Here is a 19,392-nt window from a genome sequence, read left to right on the forward strand (position 1 = left end):
GAAGTTGGACCCCTGTGGAGTTCAAGGGTATTCCACTGCCACAGACTTTGGAGTTTGGCTCCACCACTGACTGAGAGAGGAAAATCCTGAGCTTGGGTTCCAGTGCCCTGGGGACCAGGCCCTGCTGATCCCAGACTCAGTTGTTCTGTTCCTCTGTTAGTCTGGCCTGTGGCAGCTTTTCCCTGCTGCCTGCAGCAGCTGGGTCTGAGCCCCAGGACAGAGGTGGGTGGCACAGGGGAGGCACAGCCAGTCCACTCTTAAGAACAGCAGACAAAAAAGGGCAGTTTTGGTGGGACATGCATACCCTCCCCCCTCAGCAGAGGCTGGAACAGAGACCTCCAGAGGCCCTTCCAGCCTCCATTCTCTGGGATTATTTGCCAGCCTGGCCAGGAACCACTGCAGGAGGTGTTACTCTGATCAGCTCTGGGCCTGTGCTCACCTGCTCAGTGGAAGCTGCAGCTTCCCTCCAGCCCCAGGGCAGTGAGGAACAGCCACTGTCACATTCAGTGCTGCTGCTGTGGGCACCTGGCTGCCCTGAGTAACTGGATTTGTTGTGTGACAGAGCCTCCCTACCTGCACTGCAGCTGCTGCTGCTCACACCCAGCACGAGCCTGAAGGAGCAGAGCCAGGACAGCCGTGGCCCAGGCAGCTTCTCTTCCCAGCAAGGTGCAGTGAGGGGAGCTGTGGAGCTTGAGCCTCTACCTGGGGGGGAAAGCAACAGCTGAACATCATCTAAAAGCCCCATATAAAAGGAGCAGTACAAGTTCCAGCTCCCCAGGTGTTTGGCTGCATGGGAGGGAGGCAGCACCTTCAGGCTGCAGACACACTGGCTGTCCTGTGTGGCTTCTGTGTGAAAAGGCTCCTGGTGCTGTCCCAGGGAACAGAGCTGGCTGCAACAGGGGAAGGTAAATTCAAATGTTACTGTGGGGGGTGTCATGGCCATGGTGGGAGTTCCTCGTTAACTGTGAGAAAACTGTAAGGGTTTATAATGCCCAAGAAGATTTGCCAAAGGTAAAGCTGGTTTAGAGGCAGAAGCTGTGAGATGAAGGGATACATACAGAGCTTCTTCAGCTTGCCCAGAGTCAGGAAACAATCCATGAGAAACTCACTTGTCATAGAGAGGAAAGTACAGCTTTGTTAGTTGTTTCCTAACCTCAGTATTGCTACAGACTCCAACCTCTTGCCAGCACAAGAATTGGGCTTTTAGATCCTCTCCATTTCCAAACAGGCAGTTGCTCTACCAGGACATGCTGGAAACAGGCTTGAAAGCTGCTCTGATGAGGCTTCTGAGAATTTCCTTGAAGTCCAGTCACCTAAAAAAACAAGAGGTACAAAATAAAATCCCTTAAATAATGTGTAGCCCTTGAACTTAGCAGCAAGGTAAGTTACTTACTGTGTTCCTCAGTGCAGGAGTTGCCATAACTTACAAGCATGTGGAGACTGAGCTTTCAGACTCTTGTCTTGGGAGTAGTTGAGACTTGGAATCATCCCTGTGCCTCAGCAGCTGCATCTTGTTCCTTTTCATGACTCCAGTGATTTTTCCTTAGGAAGTGGGCCAGGTGATAAAGCAGTCAGTTTTCTTTAGCACTAGAGAGATGAAATCTTTCATGGGTTGGACAAAAATAGCACCTTGCTCCCTGAGACATGGGAGTAACATGGACATTTTGTTTCAGGAATCTGTGAAACTCCCTTTAGCCCAGCTGGTTGTTAGAACTTTGAAGCCTTTGCCATGGCAGTTTCTTCCCACAGACTCCAGGTCACTTCAGATGTTTAGGGCAGAAGAGAGAAGGTCTTCTCAAACCTTGTGGCATTTCAAGAAATTGTAAGTTTTAGCAGTGCAGCTCTTGCATCTGGGGTGGGGCCTTCCCAGATTTACAGCAATCCCACATTCACCACCCCTCTACCCTCCCAACCAAACCACATGATGGTGGAGGGGAGAAGGAAGCCCAGAGAGGGTTTCCATCACTCTGGAGGCTGAGTGGGTGAGGGAGTGGGGTACAGGTCTGGTTGTGAAGCCTGGACTACATGAAAGCTACCTGTCAGTTTTGCCTTTAATAACTCCTTGAATTCCTACTACTACATGGGATGACAAAATGTGATGGTCCAAACAAGCACTTAAAAAAAACTATAGTGAAGAGGGTGCTCATCATACTCATGATTTTGAATAGTTTATTAAATGAAAGGTGAAGCATCAGTTTTAAATTGTACAAAAGGAAAAAAAACCTCATATTGTAAATGTACAATTTACAGAATTACTAGCAAAACCAATCAAGGAGACACTCATAATACAAAAACCTATTGACTGCAAACTGAACTGGAGACCCATTGCAGGTACCATGATAATAAATGTTTGTTATACAGTATTCTACAATGTTAAATTAGGAATCAGTTTTCCACACAGAGGACTGTGAAGCACAAGGTTTGTCTGAGACTCTGACTCAAACTGGGCAGCATCTGTTGTGCCACCATGCTCACAGAGTGACCCTGGGACAGGTCCTGCAGCCATTCCTGCCCCCAGGCCGTGGGGGTGCACAGAGGGAGGTAACAGGGTTTATAAAGTTCCAGCTACTTCTTGGATTAATAGATCCCCAACCCACACTAAGGAATGGCTGAATTACCTGGTCAAACATTTTTGGCAACCGTGTCTGAGAACTGCAGGTGTTGTGAGAGCCAAGCTCAGCTGGGTGAGGTGCTGGGCTGGGTCAGTCTGGGCTCTTTCCCTGCCCGTGCTGGGCACTGAGGGGTTGGGCTGGTGTCCAGAAAGCTTGAAACAGAAAAAGCTCCGGGATTATTCTGCAGTTGCTAAAACCAAAGCACCTCTGAAACTGCTGTGCTCCAAGTGGGTCAGTCTGCTTTGTATCCCAGCTGCTACTGAGTGCAGAAAGATGAAGCTTTTGGGGCCAATTGTTGGAGATCTGGAGCTGTGGAGGGCCAGCACTGCTGGTGCCAGGCCAGGCTGGGTAAGGAGCAGCTACTACATCGAGTCATAAAATCGAAGCATAATGAAATTCCAAATTATTGAAGACATTGAAAAATATCTTAGTACAATGAATTAGCTGAGAATGCTTTGGGGTTTTTTTGGAATTTTTTTTGATGTTTTTAGCTTTTTTGAAAAATCATATTTTTTTCCAAAGAATTACTCTCAATATGCACAGTTAACACTGAAAATGTAGCTGTAGTCCATTGTAAGCTTAAGAACTTCACCATCTAAGCACAAATTTCTATGCAGCACATACAGTACTTCTAACTGGCAAAATTAATTTACAAAAATAGCGGAAAAGGGTATTTACGGCATGGAAAGTAGACTCTGTTTTATGGTACAGTTAAAATTACTTTTAGTATGCTAAAGTGATCCTTTCCCCCACCCTTGAACTATTTTTTTTTAATAGGAAAGTTGCTGTTTATGTACCTTGTGTTGGCAGGCTTGAAGTAGGTAGTAAAAACAGCAAAGTGATTACTTGAGAACCATTTGTGTGTTTTACTGAGAATACTTTATTTGCTGGTATAAGTTGCTAAAAATGCACAGAGCAAGTACCAATAGAAAATTTACTGGTTTTGTGTCCCCATGTGCTATATAAAATGAATGTTACACAGCATCTGTTGGAAAAGTGGCTTCATGGACATCTCTTACTTTATGTCCCATTATAAATAAAAATAAATCTTCTCAAGAGTATAAAATCTGGGTTTATCATATCAGAATCTGAAATTTTTTGGCAGAGATGCACGTCATTAGAATTCTAACCTCTTCTCTGAGAGTGTTCTTCTCCATGCCTATGAGAGGACATAAGCGTACCATAATGTTAATCAAATCCAGTGTGTTCCAAAACACTTTTCTGTAGCCAGAACGACCTGCTTACAGCAGCCTTGCTAGTCAGTGGCTGATAGGCATAGGTTTAATAAAAATGGCTAGCTTTGAAAACATAAAAAGGCAAATGTTAAAACCGTTTTAAATTGTACAGCAGAAAAATAAAGTTAAAAAAGTTCTGTTTTCACTCAATGTTGTTTTCAGAAAACATATGTAGAACAGTGTTTATTTTGACAGCTGTCTTAACAATTTAAAACTTCCTCCTCATCCAGAAAAAAAAAAATCCGTATTAGGACAGTCAAGAACAGGGATACAAATGATTTTTTAGGTCAGCCCTTCTGAGGTGACTGGATTGGCCAACATTCCCGTGTGTCATTAAGAAGCTCCTCTTCTCTCCATCACTACACCAAGGGGTTGACCTCAATCATTTGGTTAAAAATCAAACCGTATCACATCAAAAATGTGGTTTTCATACAAGCTATCACAGTATATAGGCCTCTAGCTCTAAACAATAGAGTTCCAAGTTTGTAAAAGGTCTTCGCCAGACTTCAGAACATGGGCATGCCAAATCCCTGCAAAGGGGGAAAACACAGCGGTTACTGGGGTGGGACACTCAAAGCAGAGCTCAAAGCAAGCAAAGGAATCAGCCCTTACTGAGTCATCCTCGATGATCGCCGCCGAGTCGAAGAAGTCCGGCCGCAGCTCCGCGCGCTCGCGCCGGTTCCGCGACGGCGGCTGCAACACACAGGGGTTGGAACAGCACAGGACACGCGGAGCCCTGCCTGCCACAGGGCCCTGTCCCTCCCCCACCTTCCCCTGTGCCACGAAACCTCTGGGGCAAACACAGGACAGCGCTCCCTCCGCTCTTTGTTATTGAAAGAACGGTAAAAGCTGATGGACTCTATGTGCTCACGGTTAAGGGCTTGCCCAAGGTTCCTGCTGCCTTAAGGATGTCTCTGTATTGGGACTCTAGGCCAGACTGCACAGAAACTCCCTCTTAACTCTCTATGCTTCAAGTTCATAGTGAAACAAGCTCTGACAGGGTCAAAAATGGATTAACCAGCAGAAAGGGTACAGAAGATACTGAACTATTTCTGAGGCTTAAACCCTTTGTGGTGTCCTTCCCCACAAGCACAGGAGTAAGTGTGAGCCTCACTGGTTTCATCAACTCCTTCCTTGCCTGGGATGTTACTTGGTAATTAAATGAGTGCTGGCAATAACCTCACTATGCAGCAGCCTTTCCCAAGACACTGTAGCCCAGTCCTAATATAACCTAGGGCTTGTTGTTTGGATGTGAAAGGAGAAACAGCCATTAAAATGGTGAAGTGTGTAAAGCAAACTGCTCCTTTATCCCATTTTACAATGGAGGAGTCATTCCAGAGGGGATGCCAGTTAAGGCTGTAAGTGCTGCAAGGAACCTCTCCAAGCAGTCAGAACAGAACTGGAAGGGACTGAGGCTGCCAATGATGATGGGACCTGTTTGGGAGCAATTCCTATTTAAGGAGCTCCCATCCACACAGCAGTGCCTGTGCTCCCTCTGGCTGTGACCTACTGAGACCTCGAGTAAGGATCCTCTGCCCAGCTCACCTCCTCAAAACCAAACTGACCAGGAAAGGGAAAGAGAGAGACCCCTTGGCTGTGCCAGTCTGACACATCATGGATGCAATAAAGAGCTTTGTCAGCACAGCCTGTAACTCAACCTGATCCTTGTGGGCTGACAAGTCTGAGGTGTGTGATGCTGCTGCTGCTGGCAGAAGCTGCCCAAGAACAGAGTCTTGGGAAGAAGGAGCACTAAGCAATGCTCCTTGTGTGGCTCTGGAACAAACCCACTGGGCTCAAGCTGCAGCGGGAGGCTCTGGGAAGTGCTCACATCATTCCCACTCTCATGTTCAGACAACTGGAGGCCAGACTCAAAATTTTGGAAATTTTTGTTTACACTTCTAAAATTCCTTTTAAATTAGCTTTCAACTGTTTTAAACTTGCCATTGAAAAGATTTACTGACCAGATCAATGACCATTGTGTCCTCGAATTCTTCATTCATGTCTTCTAGCTGGCCTCGTGAGGACATCATTACATCTTCAAAGATGGGCTCAGCGTCATCTTCCATTAGACCTCGTCTGATTAAAGAGAGAGTCAGTCATTTCTGGGCTAAAAAACTTCCTAGGCCTGATCTTTGTCATTAAAAAGAATGCTCAAATCTATCATTTAATGCTGATGCTGAGGGTAAAGCCAGCAGGCTCTCTGGAATAGCAAACAGAGGAAAATTACACATGAACTCCCCTCCCCAAACCCTGGCCCAGGCTGAAGCAGTGAGTCCCACTGACAGCACTATGATCAGCAACTGCAGTTGTTACTGGGCAGTAACTGCTCCTGTGTTTGCCTGCCCTTTTACCAAGGAGGAGTGACACTGTTTGCCAGGCTCACTGGTAAAGCCCTGGGACCCCAGCAGTGCCTTCAAGCCCAGTTCCAAAGGCTGTGAGGATTCCAGCCCCGTGCTAAAGGACTCGGTGGGATCAGCACAGAGCATGTGGTGCCCCAGTGTTCACCCATGTGTGTTCCCTCCATTACTGCACAGGGGGACACCTTGGCAAAAAAGGATGGAGAGCACAGCCACAGGAACTGGCTGATGGGCAGAGCTCCCAGGGAATTCCACAGCACACAAACCATGGAACCCTCTGAGGAACGGGGAACTGCACCCTCACTGGGCCTGGTGTCCGGCCACAGGCAGAGAACGGCAGTGCTGGGCTGGATCCATCCCAGCACTACAAACTGTCCCTCTGCTCTCCCACAAGGGTGAAATGGCACAGAAACCACTGGCAAGGAGCAGGAAAGGGAACATTTCACTGTGGAGTCCTGCACGTGGTGCTGAGGACAGCAGCCTGTGAGCACTTACACTGCGTGCCTTACGCCACTTCTGCCTTTCATGTAGTTCATTCCTGTCCTGTCCTTTCGATTGAGATCCTCCAGCTTCTGCTGGCCCAGCCACGAGATCTGCATCTGGGGACTGACACACAGGGAGTAAGTTAGAACCCACAGCAGTCACAGTTCTGAGCTGCCTGTTCTGGGGCAGTTTCTGTCTCCAAGTTCTGTGTCCGGCCATGCTTCAGATTAGGATAATTAAATCCCATCCATCATTGTACACATCTTCTGGATTCCCTTCCACAGTCTGTCTCCTCTCACTGTATGTGCACAAAAAATCAATTAACTTGCAATAAAAGCAGGTATGGAAACACTGACATTGCTCCTCCATTAGGGGCAGGCACCTGGAGCAGGAGCACCTCTAAAGTTTGTTATTAAATAGTACTTTAGTGTGTCAGATGAGGCAAAATATGAGCAAGAATGGATCCAAATTAGTAAGTGACAAAAATGTCACACAATGTGAAAAACAAATGGCTTTTACAACTTAAGGGCCAGTACCTCACCCATGTGTAAATACCTTCCAGGCTGCCCTGCTGATGCCACCAGCAGCCTGTGACCCACAGCCAGCCTGTGCTCACCTGCTGCCAACACCCACTGACAGAAAATAACCAGTGTTTTCCCTCTAAATGGAGGTGATAAAATGGGAGCAAAGGGACAAAAAGAATATATCATTTAGGGCAATTACCTCAAATCAGGAATTACTAGCTCAGCAGCTGGAAATTTAGAAAATATCAGTCAGGATGTCTGGAGAACCTTAACTCTGATATCAGGCAGGGGGAAAGAAAAGAGAGTATCTACAGGTCTTCCAAAGAAACAATTCCTGGGACAGAAGCACTAGGATGATTTGACCACAACTGTATGGCTATATGGATAGTTTTAACATAAGGAATTTCTACTATTATTCCATTACAACATATTTTTCTGGGACCTGAAGACAATCCAAGTGTTGCTGAGCTGTGGCCAAGGCATTTCCAGGTGGCTTTGTAAATCAGCACTGCATCTCAGGAGCCACAGGCTGACAATATCCCTATAAACCACAAGCAATTCCTTTGCCTGCCTGACTGTACCTGATGCTGAAATTCCACGACTTACTTGTGTAAAAAATCCTGTTCAGATCCCTGCTCCGACTCGTGCTCCTGGATCTGCTCTCCCATTTGTCTGGTGTTCTCTCTCAGGACAGTGGAGGTGAGCTGAGGTGTCTGCAGTGTCCCTGGAGTATGGATGTTCTCATTCCTGTTCAGCCAGGAGCCTTCCAGGCTCTCATCTGGAGAGAGAACACTGAAATCACTGCTCAGTTCCGACCACATGCAGGGCAGCATTCAAACAAGTGTGCACTGAGGGATCACCTGGATAAATGCTTGGAAATGTAAGATTTTCAGTTCTAATTTTAGATTCTGTTATTTTTAAGTATTACTAGCCTCTATTCCCAGCAATAACAACAATCTAAAGGGAACAAACACAAACCCCATTGCAAACAAAGTCATACTGCAGCAGCTGCTGGGTATCCTGAACATAAACAACCAAGGTAATTCCCAATTCCTGAGCTTACAATTGGAGACTGTTAATCTCATGCACCTACAGCAACCTAGATACAGTTAAAAGCTAAGACAAGGTGGAGCACAAACCCCCAAATCTGGTCACTCCAGATCTTTAGAACTGTCAGAACCACTGGAGTGGAGCAGGGAGGGGACACTTAGCAATAAAAATGAGATAAAGATGACTGATGGTCTAGCTGGGATCCTGTGCTTATGTTGGGAAGGAAGCAAAGCAGAGAGGAGGGAAGAGGGAGGACTTGAGAATGGGTTAGAGCAGGAAGTGTGCAGCCAGAGAAACACACAAAAAATTCAGTTGCTGGAGTGAAAGACAGGAGATGACAACAGAGATTACAAGATCACAGATTTACTAACAGGAAATGCATGGTGAGAAAAGTAGATGGGGATCTCCACGGATCTGTTCACCCTTCCATTGCCTTTTACTACCTTTTAGGCATAAATGTCTAAAAAGCTGCCTATTTATTCTCAATTTTACATTTCAATCATTTTTATGTTAGGAATTTTATTTAAAAAACATGTTGATTTCCTTAAGGCATCTTGAAGAAATGGCACAGGGCACATTTCCTCTCAGAAGCAACAGGGAATGTTCTCCAAGCCAGTCCGTGCTGGATTTAGGTGAGAAAGGAACCAGAGGGGACTGGATATGGTTCTTTGATGCCCCAGCAATTTCTGCAGTGACCTTTCTGCTGTTAGATCCTTTAGGGTGGAAATTAACTACATCTCAAGCCTGAGATTTGCCTTACTGAGAGATAAAGATGCTACTATACTCACAGGGTAAAAAAAAAAAGACATTAGTAAAATATAGTAGAATAGAAAGAAAATGGCAACAAGAGGAAAGAAGAAAACCTCAGTAGGTGAATTCTGTGAAAATCCTGGCATCCTGAAAGAAGGAAAACAGTGCCTGAAGAAAGGAGCCAGTATTTTATGTACCTACATTTGAGGCTGGCTGTGAGAAGGACCTGGTGCAGAGACTGCTCACTATGAGCTGCAGTGGAGAATGGACCTGGCTGCATGGGCAAACTTTTGAGGAATATTATGGGAAATTGCTGTATATTCAGGCAAATGGGCACTATATTCCTTACTGAGGGATTCCTGCCATTTTCCTGAACTTGGAAAAACCCCTTAAGATCCCACTCACATCTACTGTATATTAGAACAGCAAATTAGCATTCACAGAAGTCCACGCTACAGCACACAGATTGACCAGGAACAGATGCAGCCTTGTAAGAAATTTGCTATCACAGCCAGATTCCTGATGAACACATCTGAGGTCCCAGAAAGAGTAAATGCAGACAAGACTAGATTATCAGTACTATTTTTAACAAATATGGTGTCTTTTTACTGTTCCCAATGGCCCTGCAACAACAGAGATCTGTTATCAGAATTTCTGCCTGGAATCTGTTCCAAATCCCTGAGAATTAACAACTCCCCAGAGGGAACCATAGGCAGAAATCCAGCATTCCAGGAGTGAGAAAGAGCAGGTAACTCCACAGACACCAGCAGTAACACCTTTCAACAGTTCTGATTGCCAATTTTGGTCAAGACAAACAAGAACAGGGAGCTGTGGTGGTATTTCCATTAAAGACACATCCAGCAGAACAGATGCCTTGGTTGTGCCTCATCCAGAATATCACGTGTTTCTGCATGAACTGGTAAAGTCCCCTCTCCTGAGTGTCCAGCCTGCCAGTGCCCTGTGCCCTCACAAACCTTCCACTCTCTTTTTGTGGAGGGGGGGTCGGCCCTTCTTGTTCCTCACGGAGGAGGCCTTGCTGCTGCTGCTGCCGCTGTTCACGGACATCCTGTCGTCCTCGCCGCCCGTCACCAGCGAGTTCCGGTACGAGATCAGCGGCAGCCACACGTCCTCCCTTCTCTCCATCATCTGCTCCGTCAGGAACTTCTCCAGGTAGGTGTGCCTGGAAAGGAAAGACAAGGGGTACAGAGTGCAGCAGTCTCCCCACAGACACCCAGATATGGCTGCTGTGTCAGCGGCCAGGCTGCATCAGAGCCACTGCTGCAAGGATGCAGGATGTCCCTTGGCATCCTGCAACAAGAGAAATGGGTTAGTCAAATGCAGGCATTTATTTTTTTCATAAGAAATTTGAACACCTGCTCCACTGCCATGAAAAGTCCAGTGCACACATGTTCACTGAAAGGAGGAACCAACAACTCCCTCCTGTCTGGAGGGCATAGAAACTGTTTTCTTTTTCCATTGATTATTTAATTATGGAATCAGATGTAATCTCTAAAATGAACATGCAAATCTATAAATGTGATTCTGATGAGTTTGGCTGCAGAGCCAAACGTTCAGAAGTTTGGTAAGAGAACTCAGGTACTTCAGCATCACTTCCTGCACCCCTCAGTCACAATTTCCTTTAACACCACCTTGCCAGGTTGCCAGCAGTGGGAGTCAACTCCACACATTCCACATGGAAAGGCAGGATTTCCTCTGTAGCTCATGGCAGCTCAGAGCTGTTACACAGCCCAGCCCCAGAACAGGCCCAGGAGCCACACTGCTCGTGGGAGGGTAACATCATATCAGTTTTTTGATTCAGTGAATGGCATAATTTTGTTCAAGAAACAGCAGGTTCCTGTCTACTCTTTTATTGAATATTGTCAATGCTTCCCCTTCCCTTTTCCATGTGTATATTAATTCCCAAACCTGGCAGCAATGGGAAAAGTCTTAGTGTGTTCTCTATTTTATGGTACCCAACTGTGCCACTTGAGCTCTTCATGGCTTCAGAGAATCTACCTGCAGAAGAGTCTTGGAAAGGAAGAAGTTTTTCTGCCTCCAGCTTGTATTTATAGAACCAGATTGCAGGTTTATGGCCAAATTGTGAAGGTGGAAAACGACACCACTTGGGAGCTCTTTACTGCCTGGATGCCAAACTTGAGACATCTGCCCAGCATTTGGGGGAGCTTCACACGGGCACTTCCTATCAACTCTGAGCTCAGGGGACTTCAGCCATGCTGAGTCCCTGACACCCACCTGACACCCACCCAAAAGTCAGGGTTCCATCTAAGCCAACTGTGTCTATGAGGGAAATAAGTGGAAATAATTGTCTCCAAGGACAATCTCCTCTATTCTGTCCTGCATTAGTTCCTCAGGATTTCTCTGCCTGTATCTGCCTTAATGGGTTTGTAACAGAGTGTTAGTACAAACTCTTTTCCTGCAGCTGTATGAGTCTGGCACCTTACATGAACAGTTTTATGTGAAATCCATAGATTTGAATAAATTCATCAATGGTTATCACCACTTCTGAAAGTTACTCATAAAACAATTAGCCAGATTAACAGGCTAGAAAAACGAAATTAAGTCAGTGTGGCTGCATCACTCCCAAACTGGAAGCTTCTCCCTTTTCTAGCCCAGAGGAAAGAGGCAGCAGCCCAGCAGAAGGAAGCAGGAGCCCTGGGAAACAGCAGTGTGTGCTGGAGCCTGTCAGGAAGGGTGTCCTGGAGCAGTGCCCTGACACCTGCAGGCCCTCAGGTGGTGATTTGGGGGTTGAGGCAGGGAAGCCAAGCTGGAGCACCTGGGCAGGCAGGCAGCCACGTGTTCCTGAGCCTCTGAGGGCTCCAGAGCACTTCTGGCTGCAGCCATGAGTCCTTTGCTGAGTCTGGGGAGGGCCTCTGGGCCGGGAGGGAGGGAAGGGATGCTGAACATGAGACTTCTCCAGCAGATGGTGGTCATGGACCTTCCTGCACACAGGCAGCCCCTGTGGTGGGGGAGAGGTCCCTGTGGATTGGAGGAGCTGCAGAAAAGGGCAAATCCAGCATCCCCCTCCTGTCCTGTCAGTAGAGCACTCTGGGCAGGAGTGGAGCCACCTCCACAGAATCCTCATATGTCAGCAAATTGTGCTGACCCTTCTCATGGTCACCACAGCCTGTGGGGTCTGGGGCAGGGCTGAACTCATCCCAGCACAGCAGGCTAGCACAGATCAGGCCCTAAAGGACCTGTTTATTTTCATGATCATCAGATTCAGCTGAGATCAATAGCCCAGGTATAGATATTCCACCACAGCAATCCTTATACTCCTTCAGGAACAGCCACTGGTTGTGTTTGTGGGCAGGGGAACCTTTGAGAAAGAATTTAAATGGCAGCATGGAAGGTGAAGGAACAGAATGTCCCAAAGAACTGAATTTCACTCAAAGGCTCAGGTTAACAGAAGCTGTCAGGGGCAGCATGATGTAACTTTAAATGTCAGACACTGGAAACTTGCGGAAGGGCTGACCCTGCTGAAAGGCTCAACTTCACTAAATTCAACAGGAAACAGGCAGAGGCACTTGAACCACCCTGCAGAGAACCTACAGCTCAGCTAAGAAGACAAGCCATAAAATCCTTTTATCCTTAAGTCCTGTCCTGAGGAAGAGGATAGAGGCTGACAAGATTCCAGGATATAACAATGGAGAGCAGATGCACAAATGGAGTGCCAAGCCAGCCTAACTGGATCATCCCATTCCCTGGCTCCTTTAACTATTTGCCCTACAGTGTTCACTGACTTGAGAAATTATTGATACAATGAAAAAGTGAAATTGGGTCAAGTGTGTACACATTAAAAATTATACAAAGTTAACCAAGCTGCATTTCTTACTGCAAAGCTGTAATGTTCATAGTTGTTAACCCTAATAGAAAAGTCCTTTAAAAGAAATGTCTTCACAGAAAAACATCTGTCAAACCTTCCCAGCAAGATCTGACAGAAAGAATCAGCTGAGGCCATTCCAGCTGATCTTTCTGACTAACATTCAGTGGGGTCACTGAACTGACTGGAAAGGCACCTATAACCATAAATCAGCAGATCTGGCAACTGCACTTCTAAACTGGTCACAAAGTTATTCAGTGAATTTAGGTCCACACTGGGCACATAGTGCTTGGCTGATGTTTCACTGGGGTCCTCTTCCAATATATTAAAAGAAACAACAAATATAGGTTTACAATTTCTGTAAATAAAGACAGAAAAGTGTTTCTGCAGTGGTGATAACCTGTAAATTCCCTGCACTGCTGATGTGTAAATTTCTTTTCTTCTAGCAAAAAAAAGGACTTTTTATTTTCAATATCCCATGAGAAATTTTAAATAACATTGTTTTGGGAGGTCTCAAACTCACCTCATTAGCGAGTCTGATTTTTCTTTTCCCATTTAGTTTTATTACTTTAACACACAAAAAGATGAGTAAGTATGTATGTGAAATGTCTCAGGGACTTTCAGTAGCCCCTGTTAGATTGTAGAGACCTCAAAGGAAAGAGCTGGAACCCACAGTGCAGGGATTAACAGAGGCCAGGGAAGAAAACAGAGCATTACTTACACAGTCTTTTTGTCCTGTCGCAGGAGTTTGGAAGAAAATTCACTGAGCACTTCCAGGAAAGCAAGGTTAGGAGGTGGATAGTCTTGTCCTTTCTGATTCTGGTATTTGAAGGCAAACTCTATGCCATCTCTACAGTACAGAAATATGAACATGTTCAGACATTTGCAACAACAACAAAACCAAAACAAAACAAAAAAAACACCAAAAAAGCAAACAAAAAGCCCAACCCAACGCCCAAACAAGTTGCCCCATATCTGAGTGGGATGAAACCATTTGAATCCTCAGGTCCCATCACAATGTAATTCCCCATTAGCAGCAAACAGCAGCTTTTGGACAAAGGGGAATGCAGAGTTCCCTGTGGATTTGTGAGACCCCTCAGATAAGCACACGGCCAGTCCCTGTAAGAGGGAGCTGGGCAGAGCAGCCCAGGGCAGGAGCTCCAGGGAATGTGTCAGCTCAAACAGGAGCCAAGCTCTGCAGCCAGAGCAGAGAACTGAGTCCCCAGAGCAGGGACACGCTGGGTTCTGCTCTGTCACCTTGACTGAAGAGAGCACTGTCCTTCCCTCACCCAGCAAGGCACAAGTGTCCCCTGACTCCTGCCTGGCTCAGGACAGTGCCTGACCGTGCTGATCTCGGTGTCAAGGACTGAGTCTCTGAGACACCAAACCTCAGCATTAGAACTTTTTTATGGCATGGCAAAGTCATAATTTAAATTTAGCTGAACCTTTCCATGCTTCTCTATGCAGCAGTTGCATAAACATTTTCGGTACTTTAAAAGATTTTTAGAGTATCTTTACATAACAGCCCTTGGTTCCTCCAGAATCCAGAGTAGTGTGGAACAAAGAACCATACACACTTGTTACACACAACCCACCTGAGATAACCATGCCAATAAATTCCAGTAAATAATTAGGTAGCAGCTAGTTTGTTTCCTTTCTGCCTACATACATGTAGACCCCTCTAATTAAAGTAGAAAAAAATACAGAATTATTCCATATTGAGATTGAGATTATGTATCCTGAGAAAGGGAATGCTGAACAGGAGTTTTAATCTGAAGTAGTGTAAAAATCCAGTTTATTTACCACCACTCACTTGTGTAGTGTGGCCACAGCCTCTCTTGTCTTGATCTGATCCAAGCCAAAAGTGAGGGCAAACCGCCGGGCCAGCTCCTTAATGCCACTGACGTGGGCAGAGGTCCTGTCCAGGTTGGGACCTTGCTCCTGAACAAGCTCATTGAACAGCTGCAGAGAGAGTTCAGAGGTTGATATCTGTGAGCTGGGAAACACTTTTATTGAGAAAGGCTTGGGTTCTAAACCTGCTCCATCTGAGAATGGCCTTTGTGACGACTGAGACATAATGGTGTCCCTGTCACCTGCCAGAATTTCTTCTGTCCCTCTGCTGCTTGCCAGCTGTCCCCATCTTGTACCTGTGTGGAGTTATTTTGGTGCAATTCTGCACCCACCCTCCCTAAATTCCATCTGTCATTCTCCCAACTCATCAAGAAGCTCCTGCATTCTCGTGCTGTTCTCTTAGCACCCCCATCACCCATCAGACTGGTGCTGCTCTGAATCTGGGGATCCAAACTGCAGCTCCTCCACTGTACCCTCTGTGCCTGTTTGCCCAGCACTGCTGCCTCCAAGGCTCTCCCAGCACTGCACTGGAGTGCTTGGTGCTTTTCCAGCCAGTTCTACCTCTCCTGGCACTGCCATTTACACCCCATCTCTCACTGGTTGCTGAGAGCATCTGGCAGACAGTGCCAGTGAGGACATTAAATCAGTGCCAGTGAGGATATTAAATCAGGCTCCATTACAGCCACTGTTTCTCTCATCTCCACAAGCTCTGTTACCATGTAATTAGTGACAGCAGCTTAATTGGACAGGATTCCTCCTTGACAAATCCACACTGGCTGCTACCTGTCACTGAGGCACTTGCAGAGCTCCTCTCATTACTTTTTTCATGGAATTTTGTCAGCCTGACTGATCTGTGGCAGCTGCTTCCTCCTCTCCAAGTTTTACAGACATGGGCTGCTTTGACACTCTCTGACTCTTCTGGAAGTACATCTGTTTTTCTCAGGTTTGCACAGATCTCTCACAGCTTCCAGATTGCTACAGCAAATCCCTTAGGAAGGGATTTGGGGAGGTCCAGCTCATTTGAAAGCATCTAATTAGCAGAAGTAATTTCTCTGTGCAATGGCTATAGCTGGTACTTCAAGGGCCTAAGTGGTATTTAGTGCACTTTGTGCTGTTGCTTGATAGATTTCATCACCAGGCAGTAATTTATGGGTGATGTAAAGAGAATTTTTCTGGGAAAAAACATGTCTAACAGTATTGGAAGATTTAATTAGCTCGAAATTTGAAAAATTCATCAGTATTTAGACAAAGTATAAGGAAGATGCATTACTTCAGCAAATGTTAAGAAGAAAAAGCCATCCTAATTCTTCTTGTTGACTCAGGATCAATAAACAAATGCCAAGAATCAGTCTGGACCAAACTGCCTCCAAGGCTCTCCTCTCCCTTCCATTTTTACCTGCCCAAGCTTTGCCAGTGTGGGCCTATGGAGACAGAGATTACTGAGACACAAGGGGCAGTGACAGCCTGAACTGGGAGCAGGAAAATGAAGAGAATGTCCTAAGGAATGCAGCATTTCTGCTTCCCTGTAAAGTGCATCAGAGGAAATCCTGGCCAGGGCTTTTTGCAGTGAGGCATTTCTAACAAAAAAAATCAATGCTCTTACCTGTTGCAAACTGAGAATGAGTGTCTTTGCACACTGGATTTTATCTATTTGCCTGGTTTTGCTCAGGGTTTCCTTAATGATATCTCCGTAGTCATTGTAGTACTGAAAACAAATGTGAAAAAAAAATCAAAAACTTTTAATCAAAATCTCTTATACAATTTCTTACAGTTTTCCCAAGAGAAAGATTACTTCTAATTCTTGATTTGAAAAGGCAGCAGTTGCTCAAATCTACATTTTTGATGTGAGTGGGGGGCAACATTTCAGTATCAAAATTTAAACCAAACCCTGTGATAAGGTAGGGAACTTCTGTATTTATTTTCTTTTGTAACAAACATGTTGAAAACCCAGCAAAAGAGCATTTCCTGCCCCAAAGTAAGCACTTGATGAAGGTGACCCATGGCTGCCAATTCCAAGCAACAACATGACATTGATCCAACCCCCCTTAAGAAGCAGGTATGAACAGACACCAGCACAGAGGTTTGTGCTCCTTGTACACTGAGGGGAAAGGAATTCACTACAGCCAAAAAGTGGAGTAAGGAACGGGACAGGAGGATGCAGGGCCTGTACCTTCATATAGTGTTTGAAGATATCTGCTGCTGCATGCATGTCCACAATGTCATAAATTATCAGCTTGCTAAAGGCAGCCAGAAGGTTTCTTCTCTTATGTAAAGCTTCTATTTTGTTGGCTTCATCTTCTTCATCTCCCTCTGAAAGCATCATCAGAATCTTTGTAAGTAACTGTTAAGTTCTAAAACAATATTATCAAAGGGGAGCTTTTAGCAAAAAATCAATTCTTGAACATGAAGCAAGAAGGGTTGTTGGAGAAGAAGCTAAAATGAAAGGTGGTAAGTCTTGAGTCCTGCCTTCTTGGAAACTTCCAGGGAAGTTTAGGAACATGACACACCACTGACCAAAGCTGCTCTCCATAATCCTGAGGAGATCCTGGATATAATCCACATGGAACTGAGTCATTTATTTCCCATACCCTGTGAAAAGCCACAGTGAACTCTTGCTGAATGCTCTTGCTTAACCTCTCAAACACAGAACCTTCACAGAGGCTCTATTAATGTGACTAAGCTATAAATATTTAACAAAAGAAAAATCAGAAGCACCAATACTTCTGCATGCCTTGGATTTTCAGATGTGAAATCAATTCTCTGAACAACAGAAGTAAAATCCAGTTGTAAGAAGCATTAACATTGAATGGCAATGCCATAAATATTAAGTCCCCATGCAAGGCTTTACTCTGTGAATGAAAGATAAGCTGCACAAATAAAATCTTAAACACAGTTATTATATAATAAAAGCATATTCCACAACTTAGATAAGAAGCTTCAGAGTAGTGACTTTCCAAAAAGTAGGAATACTTCTGAAAACATCTGAACAAACCGATCAGAAAACTCTATTTTCTCCTTTCTTCTGTGTCTGGTATGAAAAAAAAAGCTAAACATACCCATGCTCTGATTTTCATCATCTTGGTCAATAAACACATGATCCATGACAAAACTGAGAAGTTCTGACTGGAGGCCTGAGTCTGGATTGAACACCAAAGGCTGGAGCCCTTCTCGACCTCCCGTCATCAGCTGGTGACTAAAAATCATCAGGAGATCACAGAGCAGCATGAAAGCCTGCAAGGCACAAGAGAATGAATGCAGAGAAAAGCCAAGAAAGGAAAACATAAGGTACAATTGATCTAATTTCCAGATATCCCCTGCTACCATTAAACAGCTTCTTAAACTGTTCTCAGGTGGAGCTGTTTGTGTGCTGTGAGAGTATTCCATGATGGCTTCCTCTGCTTTGGAGTGCCCTTGGTTCCTAGGTCAGGAACTGTGGTTATGACCTTCTCCATGTCCCACATCACCCATATTAAACTTCCATTTCTTCTCTAGGAAAAGAACTCTAAATCTACCTCTGATCCAAGGCCTGCAGCAAAATTTGTAGTAAAGAGAACACACCTCTTTTGATAAACAGTCAAAAAATCAAACAAGTAAAAACATGAATAACACTGAGGGAAAATTCCAGCTGAGTCACTGTCAGACCCCAAAAATACAGACAACCAGCCACAGCAAGGACATTTTTGCAGAATTTCATCAAAAGCTCTGGCAAAAAAAGAACCAAGTTTGTCTGCACAGCTTTCAAATCCAGACAAAAGCCAACTTGGGCAGAATTGTCCATGATTTATGCTCATTACTATTATATCCTCATTACCTGAGACAGGAAAGAAGGCAGCTGTCATTAACTTCCTTCCTTCCAAGGGCTCATTCCTGCATGGCAATAACACTGTTTTGCCCCCACATGGCTTCTGCTGTGTCTCACAGCCAGCTGTCTGCATTTGATCACATTCAGCACATTTCCAAAGCCTTTTTATTCATAGCTTCTCTATTTTTAAACTCAGGTTCTGAAAACTTTACAAATTTCCAAAATAAAATCTGAACTTCCCAGTAAATGCTGCACTTCCTAGTGGCTCCCTCATTTCTGGGAGTATGTTATCAAATCTGAATGAGCTACACTCAGGCAAGAACAGATGCACATCATTGTAAACTATGTTCTGTTGAGACCTTAGGAACAGATGTTGCAATTTGGGATTTTTCTCCTTTTTATCCAAAGGCTGTGATTCATTCCAGTGATGATCTCACCTGCTCTAAACTCCCCTGATACTCAACAGAACTGAAGCTCTTCCTAATGCAGACCTCTAAAAAAGAGCAGATGAGTAATGCACTGCTGGTGCTGAGTTCTGGCCAATATAAAGGCAGCAGTGGGTTCAGTCACAGGATATTTATTTCCCTCAAACACTCATGGGAAAGTTGAAATGTTTCACTCTTGTTTCTCTAAATACTTCATACAGTTTTCCTTCCTTTTATATGGACATCAACTTTGTCTGGAAAGAATGTCTGGAGCAAGGATCAAGTATGGTAGGGAGACAATTTGCACATAATTCTCCAAAAAAATCCAGTAAAACAAAAGCAGTAAGTAGCAGTCCTGCTACTCACAGAAACATACTTTTTAAGGAAGAAAACAAAAGCAAATCATGGAAGAGTCAGCTGGAATGGGTCCCTGGAGTCTCCAGCCTACTCTGCCCAGGACAC

General features: G+C 45.0%; 1 protein-coding gene across 4 annotated transcripts in view; it reads right to left on the reverse strand.

The window, feature by feature from the left end:
- Positions 1 to 2,644: 2,644 nt before the first annotated feature.
- Positions 2,645 to 19,392, reverse strand: part of STAG1 (STAG1 cohesin complex component) — a 150,617-nt gene continuing 133,869 nt past the window's right edge. For all 4 annotated transcript variants that reach the window (XM_074546966.1, XM_074546962.1, XM_074546965.1 and 1 more), the window contains 11 exons: positions 17,760 to 17,934; positions 16,874 to 17,013; positions 16,307 to 16,408; positions 14,666 to 14,814; positions 13,574 to 13,702; positions 9,986 to 10,191; positions 7,818 to 7,989; positions 6,700 to 6,810; positions 5,809 to 5,923; positions 4,460 to 4,540; positions 2,645 to 4,377 (listed from right to left, as the gene is read on the reverse strand). In XM_074546966.1, the coding sequence (XP_074403067.1) occupies positions 4,354 to 4,377; positions 4,460 to 4,540; positions 5,809 to 5,923; positions 6,700 to 6,810; positions 7,818 to 7,989; positions 9,986 to 10,191; positions 13,574 to 13,702; positions 14,666 to 14,814; positions 16,307 to 16,408; positions 16,874 to 17,013; positions 17,760 to 17,934 (1,404 nt within the window). In that variant the 3' untranslated portion in view covers positions 2,645 to 4,353. The remainder of the gene's footprint in view (positions 4,378 to 4,459; positions 4,541 to 5,808; positions 5,924 to 6,699; positions 6,811 to 7,817; positions 7,990 to 9,985; positions 10,192 to 13,573; positions 13,703 to 14,665; positions 14,815 to 16,306; positions 16,409 to 16,873; positions 17,014 to 17,759; positions 17,935 to 19,392) is intronic.

This window comes from Zonotrichia albicollis, chromosome 9 (genome assembly GCF_047830755.1).
Source record: "Zonotrichia albicollis isolate bZonAlb1 chromosome 9, bZonAlb1.hap1, whole genome shotgun sequence".
Lineage (NCBI taxonomy): Eukaryota > Metazoa > Chordata > Aves > Passeriformes > Passerellidae > Zonotrichia > Zonotrichia albicollis.